General features: G+C 34.8%; 1 protein-coding gene across 2 annotated transcripts in view; it reads right to left on the bottom strand.

Moving 5' to 3' along the window:
* The window catches only part of LOC125664124 (ATP-binding cassette sub-family C member 3-like), a 47105-nt gene that overhangs the window by 17908 nt on the left and 5127 nt on the right, over window positions 1-24070 (bottom strand). For both annotated transcript variants that reach the window (XM_056152641.1, XM_048896682.2), the window contains exons 2-16: window positions 18024-18200; window positions 17623-17739; window positions 15592-15720; window positions 14477-14587; window positions 12956-13017; window positions 11745-11879; window positions 10658-10876; window positions 8062-8248; window positions 6694-7014; window positions 4880-5017; window positions 3956-4181; window positions 3814-3877; window positions 3337-3463; window positions 2900-3076; window positions 1324-1491 (exon numbers count right to left, since the gene is read on the bottom strand). In XM_056152641.1, the coding sequence (XP_056008616.1) occupies window positions 1324-1491; window positions 2900-3076; window positions 3337-3463; window positions 3814-3877; window positions 3956-4181; window positions 4880-5017; window positions 6694-7014; window positions 8062-8248; window positions 10658-10876; window positions 11745-11879; window positions 12956-13017; window positions 14477-14587; window positions 15592-15720; window positions 17623-17739; window positions 18024-18200 (2358 nt within the window). The remainder of the gene's footprint in view (window positions 1-1323; window positions 1492-2899; window positions 3077-3336; window positions 3464-3813; window positions 3878-3955; window positions 4182-4879; window positions 5018-6693; window positions 7015-8061; window positions 8249-10657; window positions 10877-11744; window positions 11880-12955; window positions 13018-14476; window positions 14588-15591; window positions 15721-17622; window positions 17740-18023; window positions 18201-24070) is intronic.

Below are 24070 nucleotides of genomic sequence, written 5' to 3'. Positions count from 1 at the left end.
AGGTTGAAGTTTTTCATTTTGTGAAAATAATAAAAATACTGAAACTTTTTTCTTTAAAGAAAATTATGCAGATTAACGATGACCATAGGTTCGATTGAAGGGGAGATATCTTCTTCATGTAAAAACAAACTTCAATGGAGAGGAAAAAATGCTGCACACTTTTCCATTCACTTTATCATTAATTAAAAAAAGAAATGCAGTGCTTTCACAATAGGGAATTCACTTTGTTGTGTTAGTATCAGAGTTTAAACCTTTAGTGAACTCAGTCTGTTGTGGTGCTAGTCTTTATACAGGTAAATCTGAGTTGTGTTCAAATCATATCACAAATGTATACAATATAAAGAGAACCTTTGAAGTACTATTGTTATTAACTCTAAAACCTTTAATACAGTTAAATATCAGTTCTTTACTAGTCATATCCAACACTAAAAAGGAAAACCTTTCTAACACTCTCCCTTATCATTAATGCATTATTTCTATGTCAAAGTGAAGTATCACCGTTCTTGAAAATGTTTTTATCTTTAAACTATTTAACTCAAGTATCACTTATTCATTCCACTCTGAATATTATTCAAATTTGCCATAATTCTAAGAAAATTGCTACAATGATAAATAGCAATTTTGCATTGGTTAAATGTTACCTAGCTATCAATAGAAAAGTCATCATTATTCAATATATGATTATTTCTACCAAAGAAAATATATTATACTCACATGACATGCTGATCTATGAATATCATAAACTGACATGACAAACACCAATCTAATCAAAATTTGACTTGTAAATCTGTTCCTCTACTATATGTCCTGACCATATTCAGAAAGGGACAAAAATCATCATTGCTTTGAAACTGAGCTAAACACGAGAATATGAAATAGTGAGGTCAAGGTTACAGGGAAGGCATAAAATAATACCACAGTTGAACAGTAACCACTAACAGGTATCAGTGGAAGAATTTTCATCAAAATATTGTCGATAGTTGCTTTGAAACTGAGCTAAACATCAAATATGGAAAAGTGAGGTCAAGGTCACAGGAGAGGTAAAAAATATTGATGCAGTTGAATATATGATACCAACATATATCAGCATGTACGGTTTGATGAAAACATCTTGAACAATTTCTTTGAAACAGAACTAAACACAGACCTAAACGCAAAGTGTGACGGAAAGACAAACAGAAGGACGGAAGGACGGATGACGGACATGACAAACACTATATGACCCGGCTATATTCATGGTGGGCCATAACAACAGTGACTGATAAACACTGAGTTCATATAAACGATATATATCTACAGTATTGCTATGAAATGGTGACCTACCTTGTGTTTCAGCAACCCAGATGGCCCAATAACTTCATCAAAAATATGACTGCCTACATGTGAGTCAACTGCTGACAGTGGGTCGTCAAGGAGATAGACGTCCGTGTCATTGTACACTGCGCGAGCTAGACTCACTCTCTGCTTCTGTCCACCACTGAGATTGATTCCCTATACAATGTAAAAGTGAAAATGACGAGCAATGGTCAATTTCATAATTCTTATAAAGACCACAAAATAAAGAGTAGGATTGGTTGTATATTGTTTAACGCCTCTTAAGAGTAGGGCAAACACGGCGAGAAGGGAAAACACGAATCTCTAAACATTCCCTATACAATTTATCAGGAATAACATCAATGAAACATTATGCTACATTTTTTTTATATGAAAAGCATTGATCATCAATTACGTTTCTTTCAGAAAACATTAGCCTTAATGACCAGTTTTATGACTATTTCCTGATCAAAAAAGTCCACTATTCGTGAATTCCAATTTACATATATATCCGTTTCCCACTATAAGTTGTTAAATTACAATACAAGTCCCAACATGCAATTGATGTTGGTTGGTTGTGTGTTGTTTAACGTCCCAATCGATATTTTTTCACCCATATGGAGATGTCACCATTGCCGGTGATGGGCTGCAAAATCTAGGCCTATGTTCGGCGCTTACGGCATTTGAACAGGATTAGATCTGTATCTTGCCACACCTTTTATGACAGGGGACTCAGTTTTTTCGGTCTAATCCGAAGGTCCACAATCGAAATTTCATCTAGTCATCATAGCCTTGGAACATAGTACTCATGATGTTTGAAAACACAAAAGATATAACGTCAAAATAAAACGAATGGAAAACATTCTAACAGTATTCCTAAAGTGATACATGTCCCCTACTTGGTCCCTAATTGCAGAAAACAAATTTCATACATAGGTCATGTGAAAACGAATCTATCATATTGGAAATGAAGTTAAGCATATAGTTGTTTATTACAAAGTTACATACACTTCGTTAATACCTGGTAGTTTATCCTGGTCTGTAGCCATTAAGTGTGAAGCTACATTGCGACTTGTATATCAAAATCTCCAAACGGAAAAAAATAGGTGTGGAAATCAAAGAGTACCAAAAGGACTGTAATTCTTGAAATCTTTGTGACCCGTAGCGTTTCACCAGAGAGCTACAGAGCTCGTTTCACACGAGAATCACAAAGTATTGTGAAACAAAGTGTACAACAAACTCAATGGAAATGGCGAAAATCAAAGTGGGTCAGGCATAAGGACCCTCTAATTTTATATGCCTCAGATATGTCCAGGGGCCCACGTTTGTCATACTCTTAATTTAGTATTATTTGTGTTATTTATTAGGATGGTCATTGTTCACCATCTTCACTGTTTCATTAGCAAGCTACACAACATTTCAGTAACAGGCTAAAAAACGGATAAAAACTTGCAGTCCTCCCCGCTCACACTAGTACAAAGCAAAGTGTTAATGTCAACACACTGTAAAAAAATTACTGTTGAAAAGTTTAATGATATATTCCTTAATCAGTTTTTTAATATAGCATCTAAAATATTCAACAAACCTTTTCTCCTATTTCTGTCTGATCTCCTGCAGGCAGTATATCCAGGTCCTGAATGAGAGCACACGCCTCCAGTACTTCACGGTAGCGTTTGTCGTCCATCTTGTTTCCAAACAGAATATTTTCTTGGATTGTTGCATTTTGAATCCATGCTTGTTGTGGAACATATGCAACAGAACCCTGTGACAAGTATTTTAAAGTATGAGGAGGAACTTTTCAATAGAACTATCAAATATGTATTTCATATTATATTGAGTCTATATTTTAGAACATGAATCAAACATTGATATAACATACATTCCTTCATATCTTATACTAAAATGAAATATTACGTTTGTGAGACTGAATAAATTAATATATTGTGCATTTGATATACGCGGGTTTATTTCTTCAAACGTTTATTTTCTTGTACTAGTTAACAGTGAAAAAGTAACACTAACCTTAATGCTGACTTTTCCCCTTATTTTCATCATTTCCCCCAATATGGCTGACAACAGTGAAGATTTCCCTTGTCCCACCTGTCCAACTACTGCGACAAGGCCTCCCTCTGGGATCACTATATTTACTCTAAATACATACAACATCAGTAGGGACAGACATATTCAACCGTATTCATTGAAAGGTGAAGATAACGAACAGTGATCAATCTCATAACTCCTATAAGTAATACAAAATATGCACCTGATCCCAACTTTGATATGTCCAGGGATCCGTGTTTGACCTTCTCTTCATTTGGTATCTTTAATAGCATTTATGAGATTGATCACTGTTCGTTATCTTCACTTTTTCATCTATTCTGTGAGTTTTGTAGTTCACTCTTTGATATCAATATATTTATATTGAGAGTAGATACTAGTGTTAGCTAACTGTTTGATACAATTATTTCTGTACTGAGAGCAAATACTAGAAGGACTCACTCTTTCAATAAACTGCTGTTGATGTCCCAGGCAAACTCTCCATCGATTATTTTAACTGCTTCCTCTGAGAAATGATAAACACATGTTGTTTGATATTGAAATGAACTATTGCTATTTTCTTATTACAAAGAAAAGTTGTTACCTTGTGGATCTCTTTCAACATTATCCTCCTGGATATCCAATTTATTTAGGAAGGTATTTATTCTCTTCAAAGCCACAAAAAATTTCAAATTATTTCGCACAGAATAATTTAGGAAGTCGACGGAGTATCTCAGTACGTTGAATAGAGAAAGGGAGACAAATACTGTCTTGGCATCCAGAGGTGTATCGCTGATATGTATGTATGTGAGAAACACGGTAAAGATGACCTGAAAAGAAATATACTAAATTCTAATAACGAGTTGGAATCGGTGGATTATCAGAAATTACTCCATTGTACCAATATACTTATACCTGTGATTAAATACATTAATTTCAGTTTTAAAAAAAACATTACTCAGTATCTATCAGAAACTACCATGTAAGTGACCAATTGGCAAAAGAGACGACTTAAACAAAACCTTATAAATCATAAACAAGAAATTACCACCAAAGAGGATGGGAGAGTTAATCAATGCTTGGTACATGTACCACAATCTAAACTTTGTAACATGGTGTTCACAGCAAATGCATTCCTTCGTAATCAACATACTTGAAATGGTCTTAATTATGAGAGTGATAATAGTACCTGTCAGGGTAACAAAGTGCTTAGTTATTTTGTTTCGTATCTGGGAGGCCCGGGTTCAATTCCCGATTCCAGCGCCTAGTGAACTCCATCACGCATAACACAAAAAAGACTGTTCCTTCGCCATGCACCTGCATTAGAAGTTAAACTCAGGGGTCTTCGGATATGACCTTAACAAAGGAGGTCACGTGTCATGGTATCCGTTATCACTATGAAGACCCTTCAGTGACACGACCCTGACTGTCATGTATCGATATAATGACAATGTTAACAACATGCAAAATTTGATCAGAAACACAAATTAAACACTATTGACAGAGTGTATGGTGGAACTTTACATACCAGAAAGGTTGTGATGTGGAAAAAGGTTTCTACAATTCGTTCGAGGACTTTCAGATTCAGCAATTTTCTCAACTCTAAATTCCTCTTGTCTATGATTTTGTCTTTAAAAATCATTTCCCATGCATACAGTTTCAAGACCTGAAAAAAATACGGGAGATATCTTATAGTGAGCGATATAGACACTCTCTGTAGTCACTATCATACTGACATTTTCATTCGAAATATGTTAAATATTTTTAAATTGATATTCATACCAATGTTCCTTATTTTGGGGTTTATTATGAAATACTTAATGATATACTGTTTATATTTCTGTAAAAGATAATTGACTTCATGAACTGTTTCCGGATTTTCTATGCCTGCAGTTCAATGTCATAAAGCTTGGTACCAATACATCATAATTAAAGCTTTCCATAGACTTTGGATACTCTATAACTTGTATTCCATAGCGTACGATCAATGATTAGGGGTTTAACCTAAATATCAAAGTCACAGGTTGGAATACTTTGTGCCGTTATACACAACATCCGTTAGACATAGAATAGCAATGTTCTTCCTTACCTTCAAACATTATTGAACGAAAATGATTCTTCATCTTTATAGTTTAAAAGACATGGAAAATAGGGTTGTTACTGAAAATTATTTTTACTCTGATACTGAAGTGATATGTTTGTTTGTTTGTTTTGATGTTTTCCGCCACACTCAACAATCTTTCAGTTATCTGGTGGCGCCCAGTTTTTTATTGGTGGAATAGAGAACCCAGATACAATGTAACTGGTAAGAGATCACCGACCCCCCGAAAGTAAACTGGGAAATTTTCTCACTTACCGGCGCGAGCAGGATTCGAAACCGCGCCGACCAGAGGTGAGAGGTCGTGTGATTTTGAGTGCGATGCTCTAACCACTCAGCCACGGAAGCCCGACTGAAGTGATTTAATCCCACTCCAAGGGTTATACACTGAACAATCAATATATCGCCTTCCTTGTGTGGATCTAAAGATGTCATTTAGACATACTGTGTTTTGTATGTTTTTCCAATTATTTCTCGTTTACGAAGCATAATTCTCTTACTGCAGTATAGATCAGAACTCCTGGCTATAGAATATTTACGATAAAATTGGTTCATTATAGAACAGAGTTTTCAAGATTTACATTTGAAACAAAGTTACATACATAGCATGTGCAATTGTTGTAATTGGAGGAAGTCGAACATTTGAAAAAGTTAAGCAGATGCATCGACATGCAGATGAATAATATTGTATTTACTGGGAGCAGAAAAACGCAGCTGAATCATCGCCTTAGGCGAGATAATCGCTCACATATTTTGACAATGGTTAAAGTTGTTGACAAATTTGATGTCATATCTTATATGTAAAACTTATACGGTACCAATTTTGATGCACCAGATGCGCATTTCGACAAATAATGTCTCTTCAGTGATGCTCAACCGAAATGTTTGAAATCCGAAATAACTATGAAGTTTAGAGCTAAATATAGCCAAAAACAGCGTGCCAAAAAAGTGGAGCCAAATTCGTCCAAGTATAAGAGCTATGCATGAGGGAGATAATCCTTAATTTTGAAATGAATTTCTAAATTTTATAACAGCAATTAAATATACATCCGTATTTTCAAGCTAGTAACGAAGTACTTAGCTACTGGGCTGTAGAGACCCTCGGGGACTATCAGTCCACCAGCAGAGGCCTCGACCCAGGGGTCATAATGTAAAAATTTTGATGCACCAGACGCGCATTAAAATTATCAATAGTAATCAGATCTCAGAACACAGATCAGTACCCAAATCTTTGTAATAATTACCTTTATACCATTGATTACTTCCGACAAGAGATTTATTCGGTCGTCTTTGAGCTTCATATGCTTCTGCATTACCTTGAATGATACTGAGCTAAGAAAAACATTCATAGGTATCAGTAATGCCAATACGCCACACCCTGCAAACGTGGCATAGCCGAGGATGTCATACAGAAAGTAAACTGAAAGTATTATCTCCAGAAGGCTTTCAAACCACATTCCAAGGAACATCGTGGCGCTGTGTATGGTAGAGGTATCAACTGACATCAAATTCAAGATTTCTCCAACTGATGAGGACTGCTTCGAATGATGGCTGATTGTCAATGCCTAAATGTGATCAAAAGAATAATATCACATTACACATTGTGGTTAATGGCTATTGTTGACTCCTTATCAATTTCAAAACAATTATTCAGTTTTTCTATTTCTTTAAGGTAAGGTTTGCAACAAGGAGATAAATCTTGATCTACTTCCGTGCACTTCACACTTTATGACGTCACAATGAAAAAGTGCGTCACGACGTACAGGTCTATATAGCTGTATCGTCGAGAGAATATCATATTTTCTCGTCATCTACTACTACTGTCAAGTGTTAAGCGGCGCATGTGTAAATCTGCGTAACAAATGTTTCTCAAATGATCATTTATTAATTTTCTTTGATATCATATACCGACCATTTCTATATATAGTATGCGCTACGATAATTTCAATTTTATGGATCCGGGTTAGAGTAGGTGCTCGGTACCCCATGCCTGTCGTACGAGGTGACTAAATCGGGCGATCCGTCGGATGAGGCAGCTAAAACCAAGGTCCCGTATCACAGCAGGTGTGGCACGATAAATATCCCTCCCTGCTTAAAGGGCGTAAGTGGCGAGGATAGGCCCCATTTTTGTAGCCCTTCCCTGACAATGGTGACGCCTCACATGAGTGAAAAAGTATCGAGAGGGACGTTGTCTGCTGTCTGACGTGTTTCACATAAATTGTTAGGTAGCGATTTTGACAAAGGATTACTCCGTTTACCTGATCGGATGTAACTGGTCAGCATTTAAAATTTAAATAAAGGTGGGTGGCAATCAAAATATGTGGGACAAATTCAGATGTGAAATGGAGGTCCTGAACCTCGCTGTAGAAGATCATTTCTCGGTCATTATAATTGATTTATTGTTTATTGTTTTGGCATTATTTCAGCCATTTTACGGCGGTTAACTAACTGTACTGTTTGGTTGTGAGTGTATGAGTTTCCCTGACGGCCCCAGTGAGCGTACTTGAAGGTAACAGAGAAATGCTCTAAAAAGCGAATTTATACTAGATATTTTGTGAGTGTGTGAATTTTCTCTACCTTTTTATACAGTGAGTGTGTGTGAATTTCCCTACCTTTTTATACAGTGCAGACATAAGCGTGGCGCTGATTCTTCTGCCCAAGTTTAAGGATGTGTATAAGTAATGGCTGTAACACATGGATTCTGATACTGATACCAGGAAGAGAGATACCGCGAGAACATATCCCCACCATAGCTGATTAGTCTCACCCTGGGGCTCTGCTATAAAATCAAGTAGTAATCTGTAATAGAAAACAACATGATGTATTAATCTATAAACATCTTCAGGCATCAATTCATATGTTCATATTTATTATTTATTGTATACATCATTTAAACAATCGATAAATAAATACTAAACATCGCTTAGATTAAAATTTCCTCCTGCTTGTAGAAATACACACCTCATTCATATTTTACAAATTCTGTTTTCATTCCGTTAAAAATCCGTGATTTTATTTTCATGTTCTTTTCATTGCAGTTTTAATTTCATGATTTAACTTTCTATAAAAACAGCAACAAAAAAAATCCCATGAGCAAAATTATACCATATACATGTACCAACATTTATATTCAGTATTTTTGTGAACAGTCAAATACACTTGACAAGAAATAAACACAAGAGGCTCATGGGCCACGTTGCTCACCTGAACAGCAGTTCCTAGCAATAAACAAGTTTGAGCAAAACTATCATTATACAGCTTGGTTCAGAATTTTTTTTTCAAAAGTTATGATTCATTAATTATCAAATTTAATTATTAACTATGACTACAAATTCATTATCATATGCCCATGTAGACGAGTATGGCCTTTCGTATTAACAAATTTCATCTAAGGATGCGTTGTGCCAAGTTTGGCTGAAATTGGTCCAGTAGTTCTGGAGAAGAAGATGAAAATGTGAAAAGTTTACGCCGACGACGCCGACAGACAACGGACAAATTTTGATCAGAAACGCTTACTTAAGCCTTCGTCTCAGGTGAGCTAATAATGATGGGTGATGAAGTCAAATATCAAATAAATATTTTTGTCGTATCAACTGCTGTGCAGGTGAACCTTCAGAGGTAATGTGCCACAACATATTCAAGAAATAATGTACATCAAATCTAAAAAATTCCGAAGAACTTTACAGAAATTTGAAATAGATTTTTACTTCGATATAAAGAGTATCAACACTTTTAGAAGATTTTCCATCATCATTACTCACGGTAGATTTAAAGAAGACTAGACTTTTTGCATCACATAAAGCTGCTTCTTCAATAAAAGAAACCCGGAGATACTCATATTTTGTGATCAGTCATCAAAAGAATTGACTTTTTCAAAACGATTTGCTTCTACACATGTACTCTGACGTTGATACTATAGAATATGCAGGAATTCCACATTGGCAATAAGCATGTATATCTTTTCTTCGGAAACCAGGTATCCTAAGAGTCCGTTGGAATTAAGTTGGGCACAACTTGTCCTTCTTTATCAGCTAATTTTTTTTTTGTTTGAGGCAGAATTTATTCAAAACATTAACATGGTAAAAAGAACACTTGCTGTGGCCCCAGATCTTCAACTTGATATTCCGGTACATGGACGAAGTTTTATCTATTGACAATATTTATTTCCATCCATGTCAATTTCGATATATTGCAGTGAACTCAAAATAAGACACCACACAGTCTGCCACTTTCATTCTTAGACATTTTACTGAACATAGACGTCAAAGTCAAATTAACAACTCAACTCTAAGACAGACTTCAGCTTCTCCATCATCAACGTCCAATCTTTAAGAATCTTATTCCACTTTTGGTATGTCCAAGGGTCCGTTTTTTTGTTCCAACCCTTTATTTTGTATTCCTTATAGGAGTTATGAGATTAATCACTATTCGTCATCTTCACCTTTCATGTAGCAATATTTTGTCATCACCAGTGTATGGTGTTTATAACTTCCAATTCATTCGATACTTTCTAACACGATACAGACGACTGATAGATATATTGATGTTACAGTCTTGTTTGAAGTTTGTTTTACGTCCCTTCGAGAAGTTTTCACAAATATTGAGACGTCACCAGTTGTAAGTGAAGAACCACAAGTTAAAACCTGTATTCAGCGCCCAGGGTCGTAACAGTGTGTGTTCTTTAACATTCCAAAATGTTAAGGTCATATTTGAAAGATCCATGATTCTCACTTCTAAATACCGAGTGTTTGGCGAGGGAGCAATCACTACTTGCGTTTTCGTCTTTAGTTTGACTCGGCGATCCGGACCCGAACTCACGACCTCTCGGTTATGAAGCTAAAGCTCTAGCACTGAACTACTGTAAGCGATCAGCATTTTGTAAATTCAATGGTCGTGATAATGATCTTGTTTGCAAATACAGCGTGTCGTGTCGTTGGTTCGAATGCTGTCTGTTTCACTATCAATTGTTTGGTCGCTCCTTCCATACTGATTTTGACTACAAATTACTCCGTTTACCTCACGACGCATGTGAAAAGTCAACAAGGGATCCCAACTCCTCCTAGACACCTGGTCCCGCCTTTCCTTTTTGCATGGATATGTTCTTGACTTTGTATTGGATTGGTGAGATTATTCTCTGTTATGTTCACTTTTACATACTAGTAATACCATGCAATGGATGTGACAATCAGTGATAATGTTTATTTTTACCTGAGTAACTGAGGACTTGTCATTTTACACACAACAATTATCATGGCAAGTAGATGGAACATTAAGAACTCCCCACCAAACATTTTCATAAGAGTTTTTACGAGGGAATGCTGGGAAGCACGAGAATCAGGATAGGTATTATCTCCCACATCATTCATCGCAAGCAAGGACTCTCCAACATTTTCTAACGCACTCAAATCCTTTTCTTTTTCGATGCAACTTTAAAAGAAATAAGTTATATTAACACTATCATGAGTCAAGGAGAACGTTTAACATCAACACAATTTGTTTACTTCTTATGAAGAGTAGTGTAGAGGGGAAAATGTCATAGACAAATATCGTTCATCAAATGCTACCCACCTCCGAAGAGATATATATTTTAATTCTCCGTATACGTTTCTTTTCACTTTTCTACATTGCGTAATGATTGATTGATTGAATATTGTTTAACGTCCCACTTGTGAAGTACACAATGACTTGTATGTTATACATATATTATTACTACAGTAACTTGATCCGAAGAGTCGGATCACGTCGAGTTGACAGGCGCGAATCATCAGATCACACGAGACGCGAAGCGTCGAGTTTGATCTGATGATCCGCGCCTGTCAACGAGACGTGATCCAACTCTTCGGATCAAGTTACTGTAGTAATGATAAATTTATTATATACCCCCTTCTGCATTTTAAATCCACATTTCTAAGATAATAAATGTAATCCAAACTATCAAAAACACAGACATACTATGAAATTATGTTTTGTGTACGCAGTTTCGTTTGTGACGCGTTCAATATTTTCCACAAATAACGTTGCGTTGATGCATTATGACGTCATTGTGACGGCATCAGTTTCAGAGGATACTGATACGGAATCAAAAAACCACAGTGTGGTGATCCGCAAAACCGGATCACACGCTGTCAAATCCACAGTATCAATGAACGATACATTCATGGGTATATAATAAAGCATATTACCTTACATTGAGAAGGAACATTGACGCTTTATTTCGAGGACATATCGATTTATATTTCGAAAACATAGGATTTAGACTTGTCATAGTAGGAGTATGTTACATGTATTAGCTTACCATTCCCTGGAAGTATTTTCAGACTTTTCCCAACATATTAGATATTTAGACAAAAGGTAGTCTGCTTTGTCCCTGGAATCCATAGAAATAATATCCTTCTGTGTTAGGGGTCTTCTGTATCCGTTCATTAAAAACCTGTTTTGGGTCATGTAAATAGTTTGTGTCAAACAGAGAACGTTAATTGAGCGCTATCAAAAACTTATTACAAGTATTGAATATGAATTTTCACTGTTTGCAAACCACAAAAGAAGAATCCCATTGCACTCTTAGGCATATTAATATGGTTTGAACGAACTTGAATACATTGCATGACGATGCGAGTATAAAACGATCACCCGAGACGATCAGTTGAGCCACCTATGTAATCTTAAAATATAATAAAGGTTCAAGAGTATTTCAATCTGGATACTTGCAAACAACAGGACAGTTTTGGCTCGAGTAGTCGAACTTGAAAGAATTTGGAACTTGTAATATTTCTTTAAGATGCTTTAATTACATATCGCCTAACTCATTACCCTAGCTGTGAATTAAATGACATTTCCGGCATTCCCTTGTAATGTTCATTATGGTCACAACATTTATTCATGTACACCTTAAAGAAGGAAATGCAAGGAACATTTCCCGGTTAAATGACACCAACATGACATACTGACATTTCCGATATAAATCATGTAATATCGACATTGTGGACTCAAAAACTTCATCATCAGTATACAACTCAAATAACAACTTTATTATCATCAGTATACAACTCAAATAACAACTTCATTATCATCAGTATACAACTCAAATAACAACTTCACCGTCATCAGTATACAACTCAAATAACAACTTCACCATCATCAGTATACAATTCAAATAACAACTTCATCATCATCAGTATACAACTCAAATAACAACTTCATCATCAGTATACAACTCAAATAAGAACTTCACTATCATCAGTATACAACTCAAATAACAACTTCACCGTCATCAGTATACAACTCAAATAACAACTTCACCATCATCAGTATACAATTCAAATAACAACTTCATCATCATCAGTATACAACTCAAATAACAACTTCATCATCATCAGTATACAACTCAAATAACAACTTCACCATCATCAGTATACAACTCAAATAAAAGGCGAAGATAACAAACAGTGACAAATGATCTCTACAAATGGATTTGCATCCACATTATACCTACTACAGTGTACTTACCTGAAGACCCAGGAAAACAGCAGTCTGGATGGAATGGAAGAAGTGGAATAAGGACTACACTCCTGGGAACAAATTAAGCAATTGTACAAGGCATTTCATTAGGTAATCGAACAACAGATACAAGCTCTTTAGAAATATTTCATACGATACAAACATATCCCTGTATCTTTTAAACTTAAAGAACTATATTACTACAATCCATGAGAGTTCTCCAGTTTGACTCGTCCTGTACTCGCCCATTGATCTCTCCTCATTGATTTGCACGAGTTCTACACTTGATCATGGATAAAATTTATTTATTTCATATCCCACATCGGTTAAAATTCGATAACATTGAGCTCGATTCGTTTTTCTTTATAACTGTTCAAGGAAATCTAGTTTACGTATGGAAGAAGATAAGAAGTAAAGTAAAACAGATGTTGTTCAGTTTAGTTGATAGATCCCAAGATAACTCACTAAAGTTGGAGAGCGTATGTCCAAGTGGGTCGTTAGCCAGGTTTTGTACAGATATAGGTTTGAGGGGGTCATTTGTTGGGAAGGAAACGGAAATACCCTGAGAGAACAAAATAGTACCAATGGACGACGCCATCCATTCAGCGGGTGTAACCGGTCAACAGGGGATGCTTACCCCTCCTAGGCACCTAACCCCACTCTGTTTTGCTCAGGGTTCGAGTTTCTCTTAATTTTGTACTTTTGAGCGATTTAAGAGATTGGTCACTGTTCGAAGTCTTCGCTTGTTCATCACCATCAAAGTCAAAAGGGGGTTGATTGTGTCATTAGGGACCGGTCGATATTTATTGGGAGGTTGGGACCAGTGCATTCCATTTTTCCATTTTTAAAAAACCCTATGTCCTATTTTCTAAAAATACAAAAAAGTTCCTGTCCTATATCAGATGTGTAATTAAAAAAGTGTGTCCTATCTAATGAATATATATATATATATATATATATATATATATATATATATATATATATGATTAAACAACATTTTCACTTCATTTTAAAAATCCATGGAGTTCTTAAAATTATCACTCTGTTTTTCTCACCAGTTATATCAGCTGAGGGATTCAAGCTCACGAGAAACTAGTGTTTACGTTGTCATCTTGGTTCGTAATTTGTCTCGTTTACAAATCTCATTATTTTCATCTTATTTTTATCTTTTTGTTGAATTGTTGTTTATAGTGCTATATTTTACATATTTTTCAATAACTGTTTTACTGAATTGTTGTCTCGTGTACTTACAAGTATTTTTCACATCTCTGTATTCTCTTATGCCACCTTTCACCTCATCACTATCAAAATTAGCATCAGAGAACTAACACAAAATTGTATTCCTGTGTATATCTTATTCAATTTTGGGTTGATATAGACTTTCCTAAACTTTATCTAAAGTATCATCCTTGTAAGTCTGGTCCTGACATTGCTTTCAACAATGAATCCCATCCTCAGTATTGGATATGACAACTCGAGATTTATGCTAGATGCGGACTACAAGGGTTTCGTTGAGGTATTGATTCTTACCTTGTCATTAGGTTTAGGAATTTCTGCCAAGCAGGACAACACCCACTGTATACAGAGTACCACATACATAGCACAGAACAAGGTAAACAGCCATGTACTCCGAATATGTTCCTGGAATATACACATACGCTAAAAATTGTATCGATGTCAAGAACAACCCCTGTCGTTTGGTTCATAAAGTTGGCTCCGATTGCAATAGATTTGTCCACATTGAATAAAACTCTAATTGTGGTACAAAATCTATAAGTTATGAACTTGCACCAGCATATAAACTGTAGACACAATACATTGAGATTGGTATGAAAATATAGAAAAAAAATCCGTCTAACAATCAAAGAAAATCAAACATTTGCTATGCAATGGAATAACTCTTTTCTCATTTTCGAAAGGCTAAAACTTTGACGTCCGCGATCTTAAGCTTTGGATAAACCTTGCATATTAACAAGGCGTTCAAATATTGTATTTCTTTCGAACGAAAATAATGTAGTAGCAGGCATGCTTGATGGGCTACATTCGACACGCAATAGTGAGATCAAAATTTGAAATTAGAGGCCATTCCCGAAAGTGGTGCATGACAACGTCATGCATATCATTGGAATGATTAATTTAAATGAATTACTTTAAATCCCGATATCCTTACATTGGAAATTTCTCTTCTATATGTACATGAACTTATTTCCTGTACGATTTCCTCCCCTTTTTTAAATACACAACTAAATTAAAATATCCAAATACCATAATTATATAGATATGATATGATATAATAAACTTGCCAGTTTAATAATCGTATTGTGAAATGGAACGATAGATACTGCATTGTGTACACACAGGTCACGTGTTACCCACATCAAGTGTTAGCTTGATGACGCGACCTCTAATTACAGAATGTAGATACTGTAGAATCATTTAAATTCGTGGGGGCCAATTTTCGTGGATTGATGGATTTTTTTACGGGTTCGTGGGGTCGTAAATTCGTGGATTTCTATATTTGTAAAAATTCTTGTATACTAGTTGTCTTTATTCGTTGAGGATGTAAATTCGTGGGTGAGACATACCCACGAAAATTGAGCCACCACGAATTCTGATGATTCCACAGTAATATTTAATATACTTACCAGTTTAATAATTTTATTGTGAAATGGAACTACATTGATGATGATTGCTACTGTCCAATATGTAAATAAAACCCCGGATGTAACAAAACCTTTCCAGCGCTCCATATGGATGTAGAAACCTAGCAAAAACTGAAAAATAAGAAAAGAGCGGTGTTTAGTTCTAATATAACGACGAACATTATCACTATGTGGGCTGTTCTGTAGCGAAATGTGAAAATAACGAACACTGATATCAATATCTTTATTTCTGTTAATAAAATCCAAAAGTTATAAAATATGAATAAAACTATAAGATTTAAAGCTAATATTCCTTTAAATGAATTGTGTTTGCAAACTCTTTTTCTGATCAGCAATTTATATCAATTGAACCTTTGATTTCACAAAAACAGAGTATAACATACATGAGTGAAGAAACAAGCTGGCAAACTTTGCAATGAGTATATTGTATAATACACAAAATGAAAGTAAAGATTTTAATATCAATGATTTTATCGCATTCAACAGTCTGCATCTTATTTTTTTTAAAAAGACATCAAAATTCAATAAGTCAACCTTTTAAATTGGTACCGTTAACAGCAGAGATAACATTATAATATTGTTCTGCTCGTATAATTGTATGTCTTTAAATTTCTAAATAAGTACATGCTATGATCAAAATAAAACAAGAGTCCCACAGGCCTCATCTGTCACCTGAGTACTAGTTAAAAGTATCACTAGTCCCAAGGGCTATGAGATCTAGAGAAAAAATCCTGTTCTGAATATCTAAGCTAAATTCTAATATTAAGCAACAGTATAGAACAGGATGTGGTCTATATAAACACGATATGAGTAATTTGGACCCATCCTCGAGTCAAAACCCTCGGGTTGCGAAAATCGCAGTTTTAGTACACTCTTTTATGTTCTTTCTAATATGCATCTAGTATTTTTTAACCGTATCAGTAAACTAAAAGAAGCCATTCAAATCAGCTATAATAGTCAATATACTAATGTTGGTCACACCCTGAAACCAAAAACCCGTTCACCCTGAGATCACGAATATTACAATATTAGTACAGGACTACCTAATCCTTCTAAATATCCATTTAGATTCAATTTAGTATCGATAACATTAAAGGATTTTTTAAAAATGGTTTCCACACATGTACTTTATACCAAATTTGGCCCCGCCTTGGAGTCTACATCACTATGCATTTAGTTTTTCTTAAAGATGAAAAGGTGGTATGTGGTTGTAGAGAAGACAATTGTTTTGAAAATTGGTCACTTTTTGGCCCGATCCTAAGGCCCAGGGGTGCAGGAATCCAGAAATTCACAATTTAGATACCTTTGTCCCAAAAAGGCTTCATACTAAATTTGAAAAAAAAAATTGAAACAGTAGTTATCATGAAGTTGAAGATATTCAATTCTTAACACATTTAATTACTGACCATTTTGGCCCAACCCTGAACGCAAAATCCTTACACTCCTAGGATCATAAAACACATCACCCTTGTCCCAAAGATACTTCATACTACATTTGAAAAGAATTGGATGGTAGATGGAAAACTTATACGGTACCAATTCTGATGCACCAGATGCGCATTTCGACAAATAATGTCTCTTCAGTGATGCTCAACCGATATGTTTGAAATCCGAAATAAAAATAAACTTTTAGAGCTATTTTAGGGGAAATAGAGTGCCAAAAAAGTGGAGTCAAATTCGTCTAAGGATAAAAGATATGCGTGAGGGAGATAATCCTTAATTTTGAAATGAATTTCTAAATTTTATAACAGCAATTAAATATACATCCGTATTTTCAAGCTAGTAACGAAGTACTTAGCTGTACTTGGCTGTAGAGACCCTCGGGGACTAACAGTTCACCAGCAGAGGCCTCGACCCAGGGGTCATAATGTAAATATATATATAATGTAGATGTTAAAAATATCCAATTGTTAACGCAAGACAGATGTCGACGGACGCTGACAAATTGCAATGGTAGACTCAGGTGACCTAAAAAGTGTTACTGATTATTAAGACCTTCCAAACAATGATTACCTGTGTACAGATTTGCAGAGTAAACCCTAAGACTGCTGCGTTCCAAAGAGAATGATGAGGCGTGTACTCCAGAACCCACTGTACAATCAATAACGCTGTGTTTACTGCTAGGAGGAGCTGGAAAATATTAAAATCTTAATATTCAGTGTCCACTTGGTTCGTATATAAAAGATTATCATTCACATATAACTTTACAATTTCATATTTCAAAAATGCAACATTTTCGGACAATTCCTACTTGCTTCAGGGCGAACGAAAATATTTAATTATCAAGAAGAATTAAACATTTGAACACTATATTTAGACTGAAACAAAAAGTCAAACTTTCAAAGATAAAGAAGATAAAGAAAGATATTTGTATTTAGTCCATTGAATACTATGAAGGTTTTTTTTCTACGTACAGTCTTTATGATGATTCTCCAGTTGACAGGGTTGGGATTTGTTTTCGTATTGAACAGGTAATAGATATAGAAGGGGGAGATAATCCATATCCAGCCATGTATCACCCACACAGGAACCGTGGACAGAAAACATGATGTAAATAATAGCTGGTCCCCATTTACTGTTTGGTTCCAGTCCTATATCAATAAAAAGAAAAACCATCAGGGAATCCTCCTTCAAATACTCTTTGAAAAAAAAGTATTAATTCCAGAGATCGCCGATATTCCAGTCTCAATTTTTTCTTCCAATCACTAATTCTTTGTGTCTTTCAGAACTTCTGAAGAATTTACCTATACTGTACATAGAAATATGAAAGGTGAAGATAACGAACAGCTAGTGATCAATCTCATAACTCCTACAAGCAATACAAAATAGATAGTTGGGTAAACACGGACCCCTGGATACCCCAGAGGTGGGATCAGGTACCTAGGAGGAGTAAGCATCCCCTGTCGACCGGTCACACCCGCCGTGAACCTTATATCCTAATCAGGTAAACGGAGTTATCCGCAGTCAAAATCAGTGTGCCAAGAACAGCATCACAATCGGTATGAAACACGTCAGACAGCATTTGACCCAATGGTAGAGGTTGTATTTTATATCTAATTTTATACCTCACGATATCTATCACCATAGATATGATATAAAAGAATCAAATCAAACAAATAACAACAATCTTTTGTGACGGTAATTCAATATCCGTTAGTTATTGTTAGATTCATTATGTGTGACGGTAATTCAATATCCGTTAGTTACTGTAAGATTCATTATGTGTGACGGTAATTCAATATCCGTTAGTTATTGTTAGATTCATTATGTGTGACGGTAATTCAATATCCGTTAGTTATTGTTAGATTCATTATGTGTGACGGTAATTCAATATCCGTTAGTTAATGTTAGATTCATTATGTGTGACGGTAATTCAATATCCGTTAGTTACTGTTACATGTAGATTCAATATGTGTGACGGTAATTCAATATCCGTTAGTTATTGTTAGATTCATTATGTGTGACGGTAATTCAATATCCGTTAGTTATTGTTAGATTCATTATGTGTGACGGTAATTCAATATCCGTTAGTTACTGTTACATGTAGATTCAATATGTGTGACGGTAATTCAATATCCGTTAGTTACTGTAAGATTCATTATGTGTGACGGTAATTCAATATCCGTTAGTTATTGTTAGATTCATTATGTGTGACGGTAATTCAATATCCGTTAGTTATTGTTAGATTCAATATGTGTGACGGTAATTCAATATTCGTTAGTTATTGTTAGATTCATTATGTGTGACGGTAATTCAATATCCGTTAGTTACTGTAAGATTCATTATGTGTGACGGTAATTCAATATCCGTTAGTTATTGTTAGATTCATTATGTGTGACGGTAATTCAATATCCTTTAGTTACTATTAGATTCATTATGTGTGACGGTAATTCAATATCCGTTAGTTATTGTTAGATTCATTATGCGTGACGGTAATTCAATATCCGTTAGTTATTGTTAGATTCATTATGTGTGACGGTAATTCAATATCCGTTAGTTATTGTTAGATTCATTATGTGTGACGGTAATTCAATATCCGTTAGTTATTGTTAGATTCATTATGTGTGACGGTAATTCAATATCCGTTAGTTACTGTAAGATTCATTATGTGTGACGGTAATTCAATATCCGTTAGTTACTGTTAGATTCATTATGTGTGACGGTAATTCAATATCCGTTAGTTACTGTAAGATTCATTATGTGTGACGGTAATTCAATATCCGTTAGTTATTGTTAGATTCATTATAATTTTAATTATCTTAGTATATTATATGCTAGTACAAATTATTCCATGTACTGGTAGATTAGTTGCACCAGTGACAGCATTTTACATTTGTTCAAATTACGCAGTCGAAGATAACGAGTAGTGGTCAATTTCATAAATTCTATGAAGAATAAAACACCAAAAACATTTCTGCGAATATTGCATGACAATACATAGTCTGCAAACACAACAACAAAAGTCTAAAAAACTTATAATTCATACTAATTTTCGAAGACCAGGGGTCGTAATTAGCTTAAAATTACAAAATTTATACTTAATTTATAACATGTTATGGCAAAGCATGCAATGTACAAAACATGAAATGAATATCTAGAAGCACAACAAAAAATTTAGAAACTCATAAAGTCCAAATGCAATAATGTAGTGAAAAATTAGCGGACCAAATATTCGAATTTAATCTGTAAAACAGGAAGTCCGAAAAACTAAAAACCCTTGCTATTTTTTTTATAGTCTAAGGGCCATGACTTAGCGAAAACTCAACTGGCCGAGACGAAATTCGAATTTGATCTATAACCTGTTAGGGCAAAGCAATCTGAAATAAATATCTGCAAGAACAGAGAAAAAAGTGCGGAAAACTGATTTGTTCCGATAGTGTAGCATGAACAAATTCAACAAAGTCCCATAACTCCTGGAAAAAAATTGTCAAATCAAAATGGCAGCGAAATATGATCAACTACACATGGTGACTAACAATCCTACATAATATGAACAAAATCCGTTGAGCGGTTTCTGAGGAGTTGCGACCACAAAGTGAAGTAGGACAGACGGACGGACACCGGTATTTCTATATCCCCTTCCGCGTTGCGGTGGGGGACAAAATGCATATTCCTTGGAGAAACTGTTTGAATCCAGAAATTGCTCATTGGTTAGACATTTTCGAGAAGGCGACAAATTGTTCGAAAACTTTGATTCTTCCTCCCCTTTTGGCACTTGCTGGATGTTTAGTCAGCCCTGGAACTTCAATCAAAATCGACAGTACAGGATTTAAATCTGTATTGAATCAATTTGTAATTGCTGTGTGTGATCCAGGTGGAGGAAAACCAAAACTTTCGAGTGTGTCATTTCTCCTGTCTTGGATAAAAGTTCTTCATTGGGAAAAACTATAGCTCGAGTCTTGCACAACAGCCGGCATCCAAAAACACCAAATTGCTACTGAGAGCTATGGATTAATTACTGGGGATGAAGGACATAGATTTTTTAGTTCCATAAATCAAAAGCAAATGAAAGGAGAGTCAGAGAGATCCAGTCTTTGTAATATGTGAGGAGGGAAGGGAGACGTGAGCACATTAGCCTCGGGTACTCGAGGATTTACCCACACACCTATGTCGATGTGTTAAATGATTCAGCCTCATCCCTTCCTTTCCGAGTTGGCAAATCTAAACGCAGAAGATGGACTTGTAGATAGGTTTCTGATCTTTACAGCAAAAGCCGAATTCCAAAAATCGACAACGATGAAAGATAATTTACAAAAACTACAAGAAACAAACATGCAATCTTTTGAAGACTTGTCCTCAAAACATTTACACAGAACATTTCAATGTCAATTTGGTATATCATCAATCCGATGACGCAGAAGCCTTATACACCGATATGATCGACCAGTACGAGGCCTTTATACAGCAGAAATATAGCGAAACTGAAGGTATGTATGAAAACATTAATTCCTAACAACTGCAATCGAGTTGTCAATAATCTTTTATATAGAATATTGTACAACTGGTATTTATTTATCAAAATATTATTGATAAAAAAAACCCAATTATACTTAGAATTTCTGAGAGAAATTAATTTATTATTTCATTTATTAATAATTTACAAAATAAATATGTCATTTACATTGCTCATCATTTTCATTTGTAAGTTTGAACGAATGATCAAATAAACAATATTCAATCAATCAATCTTTTTTAACTTTTTACAAGACAAAGAAAATTCGGAACCCAGCATAATGACCCAGGGAGAGACGGAATCGCCTATAACGTCTACAAAAGACACTACTTTGCACACCATCCGATTAGGAGCTCTTTTACATATCATTCAGCACTCGTGGATGTGTGTTTTACATCGATAGGACGACCACACACCCCAAACCATTGAGCGATGCAGCATAGAACAGGCCCAGCTACTCTATAACATTATTGGGCAACAGAAACACATCATTAACGAGGCAATATCATTATTCAACTAAAAAATAAAAACATTCATTGAGACTGAATTATTATTTCATGACCAAAAATGTATATGAAAGATTTGTAAATTATATATATATATATATATATATATATATATATATATATATATATACACAAAACTGCCTCTTCAGACAGTTATAAAATTTATAACTGTTTTTATAATTACATTTTATAACTGTCTGAAGAGGCATTAAAGCCGAAAGCGCTAACAGTGAAATGTTATTCGAGTTTTGTGTTTCTTGACTTTTATTATTGGATGTATTTACTGAATTCCTTTTTACAAACCATATATATATATATATATATATATATATATATATATATATATATAGTTGATTGATTTTAAATTCATGACCAATACTTTTTTTCCTTGACATGTAGGCCATCAAGCCGATTCCTACCCAAACTCTACCACTGAGAAGAGTGCAAACATTTCGACAAAGGGTCGTCAAATGTGTATGTAGATCACGTGGTCCCGCTGTGTCCGTCAGAATCCTTCAAAAACATATCAAGGGCTCCCTTGTATCAAACATTAAAAGTAGGTTAAACATACTGTTTAAAAAAAAAAAACCTTAATCAATGCACTTTAATTAAATGTGATATGTATAATTATAGGCACTCATGTTAACGAAACTGAATTCTAAAAATATTTGTAACAATGTGTATTTCATTGTTTTTAAATTAACTACAAATAATCACATAAATAATAAACAGACTCATATTCTTCAAATTGCCACCAGAGATTTAATTAACCATAGCCAGTTACTCTCGTTGTCTGGTGCCTCTGTTGAATTATACAGAATGTCATTTATTGACACTTCCAACATGGATAATGAACTGAAGTCGATTTGCAGAAACCATCAACCTCAATTCACAAACTTTGCAACATTTTCATAATCAAGAAGGGTTCTGTAAACGCAACATAAACATAAATATATGGTTTTGAGAAACAGGCATACATGCCTTTGTCTCTTCTTTATTTGACATGAAGGCAAACATGCAAGTATTAATTTCATTAATCGGATGACGATTACTCCTTCTGATAAGTCAACGACTAAAATTGTATGAGTTATACAATACTTAAACCCCTCAACCTATTCCTATTATAATAAAGGATTTAAATCGATTTTCTTATACAATGTGTAAATCAAAATTTATTATTATTCGACCTGCCGAGCCATCTACCCTTCTACCTTCCAACCCGTCGTCCTACCGATCCATCGACCAGTCTACCTGCCGAACTGTCTATGTCTATATTATTATTTCTATTATATCTTGTAGTATACATTTATGTGCATTAATATACATTTAGGCGCATTAATGCACAATAATTCGTTTTATTATATAGCTCATAAATAGTCTATTATAAAATCTGCGTAAAATCTAGAGAATGTTAGCGTTCAATATCCTGAGAATTTATTGAACGCTAACTTTGCATTGCGTAAATTGTATGCGCCCGAAACATTCCGAGTATTAGCGTTCAATATTGACGTTACCGTAACGACGAAAACAAGCCAAAATGGCAGACGACGGTCCTCCGAAACTGACAGAGCCGGTATTTGATATTTACTTAAGCAAAATGTTTTACTGCCCCGCACCTCAGATCTCCAGATTTTTTCCGCATTTAAAATATGGAAAAAATGCGCACGGGAGTATTGGGACTCTTTTTCCGGATAAATTTTTAAAATGTGGAAATGGGGGAATATGGAAATCTTTAACAGAAATGCAGAAATATGGAAATCTGTTAACAGAAATTTGTAACAAATATGCAGAAATACAGAAATCTGTAATAGAAATACGGAAATCTGTAACAGGAATCTGTAACAAATGCAGAAAAAAGAAAACTCTTCAATAAACTTCATTTAAATTCTTATGGGAATATTTATTACATCCTAATAAAACTTGAAGAGTTACAGTTAAAAGCTCTGTAAACAAATGAACAGATAAAACCAAACATCTGCAACCATGTGCAGTTCTTTGATTT

This window comes from Ostrea edulis, chromosome 1 (assembly GCF_947568905.1).
Source record: "Ostrea edulis chromosome 1, xbOstEdul1.1, whole genome shotgun sequence".
NCBI classification, from domain to species: domain Eukaryota; kingdom Metazoa; phylum Mollusca; class Bivalvia; order Ostreida; family Ostreidae; genus Ostrea; species Ostrea edulis.
Note: the sequence above shows the minus strand (reverse complement) of the source record. Positions and strands in the feature narration are given on the sequence as shown.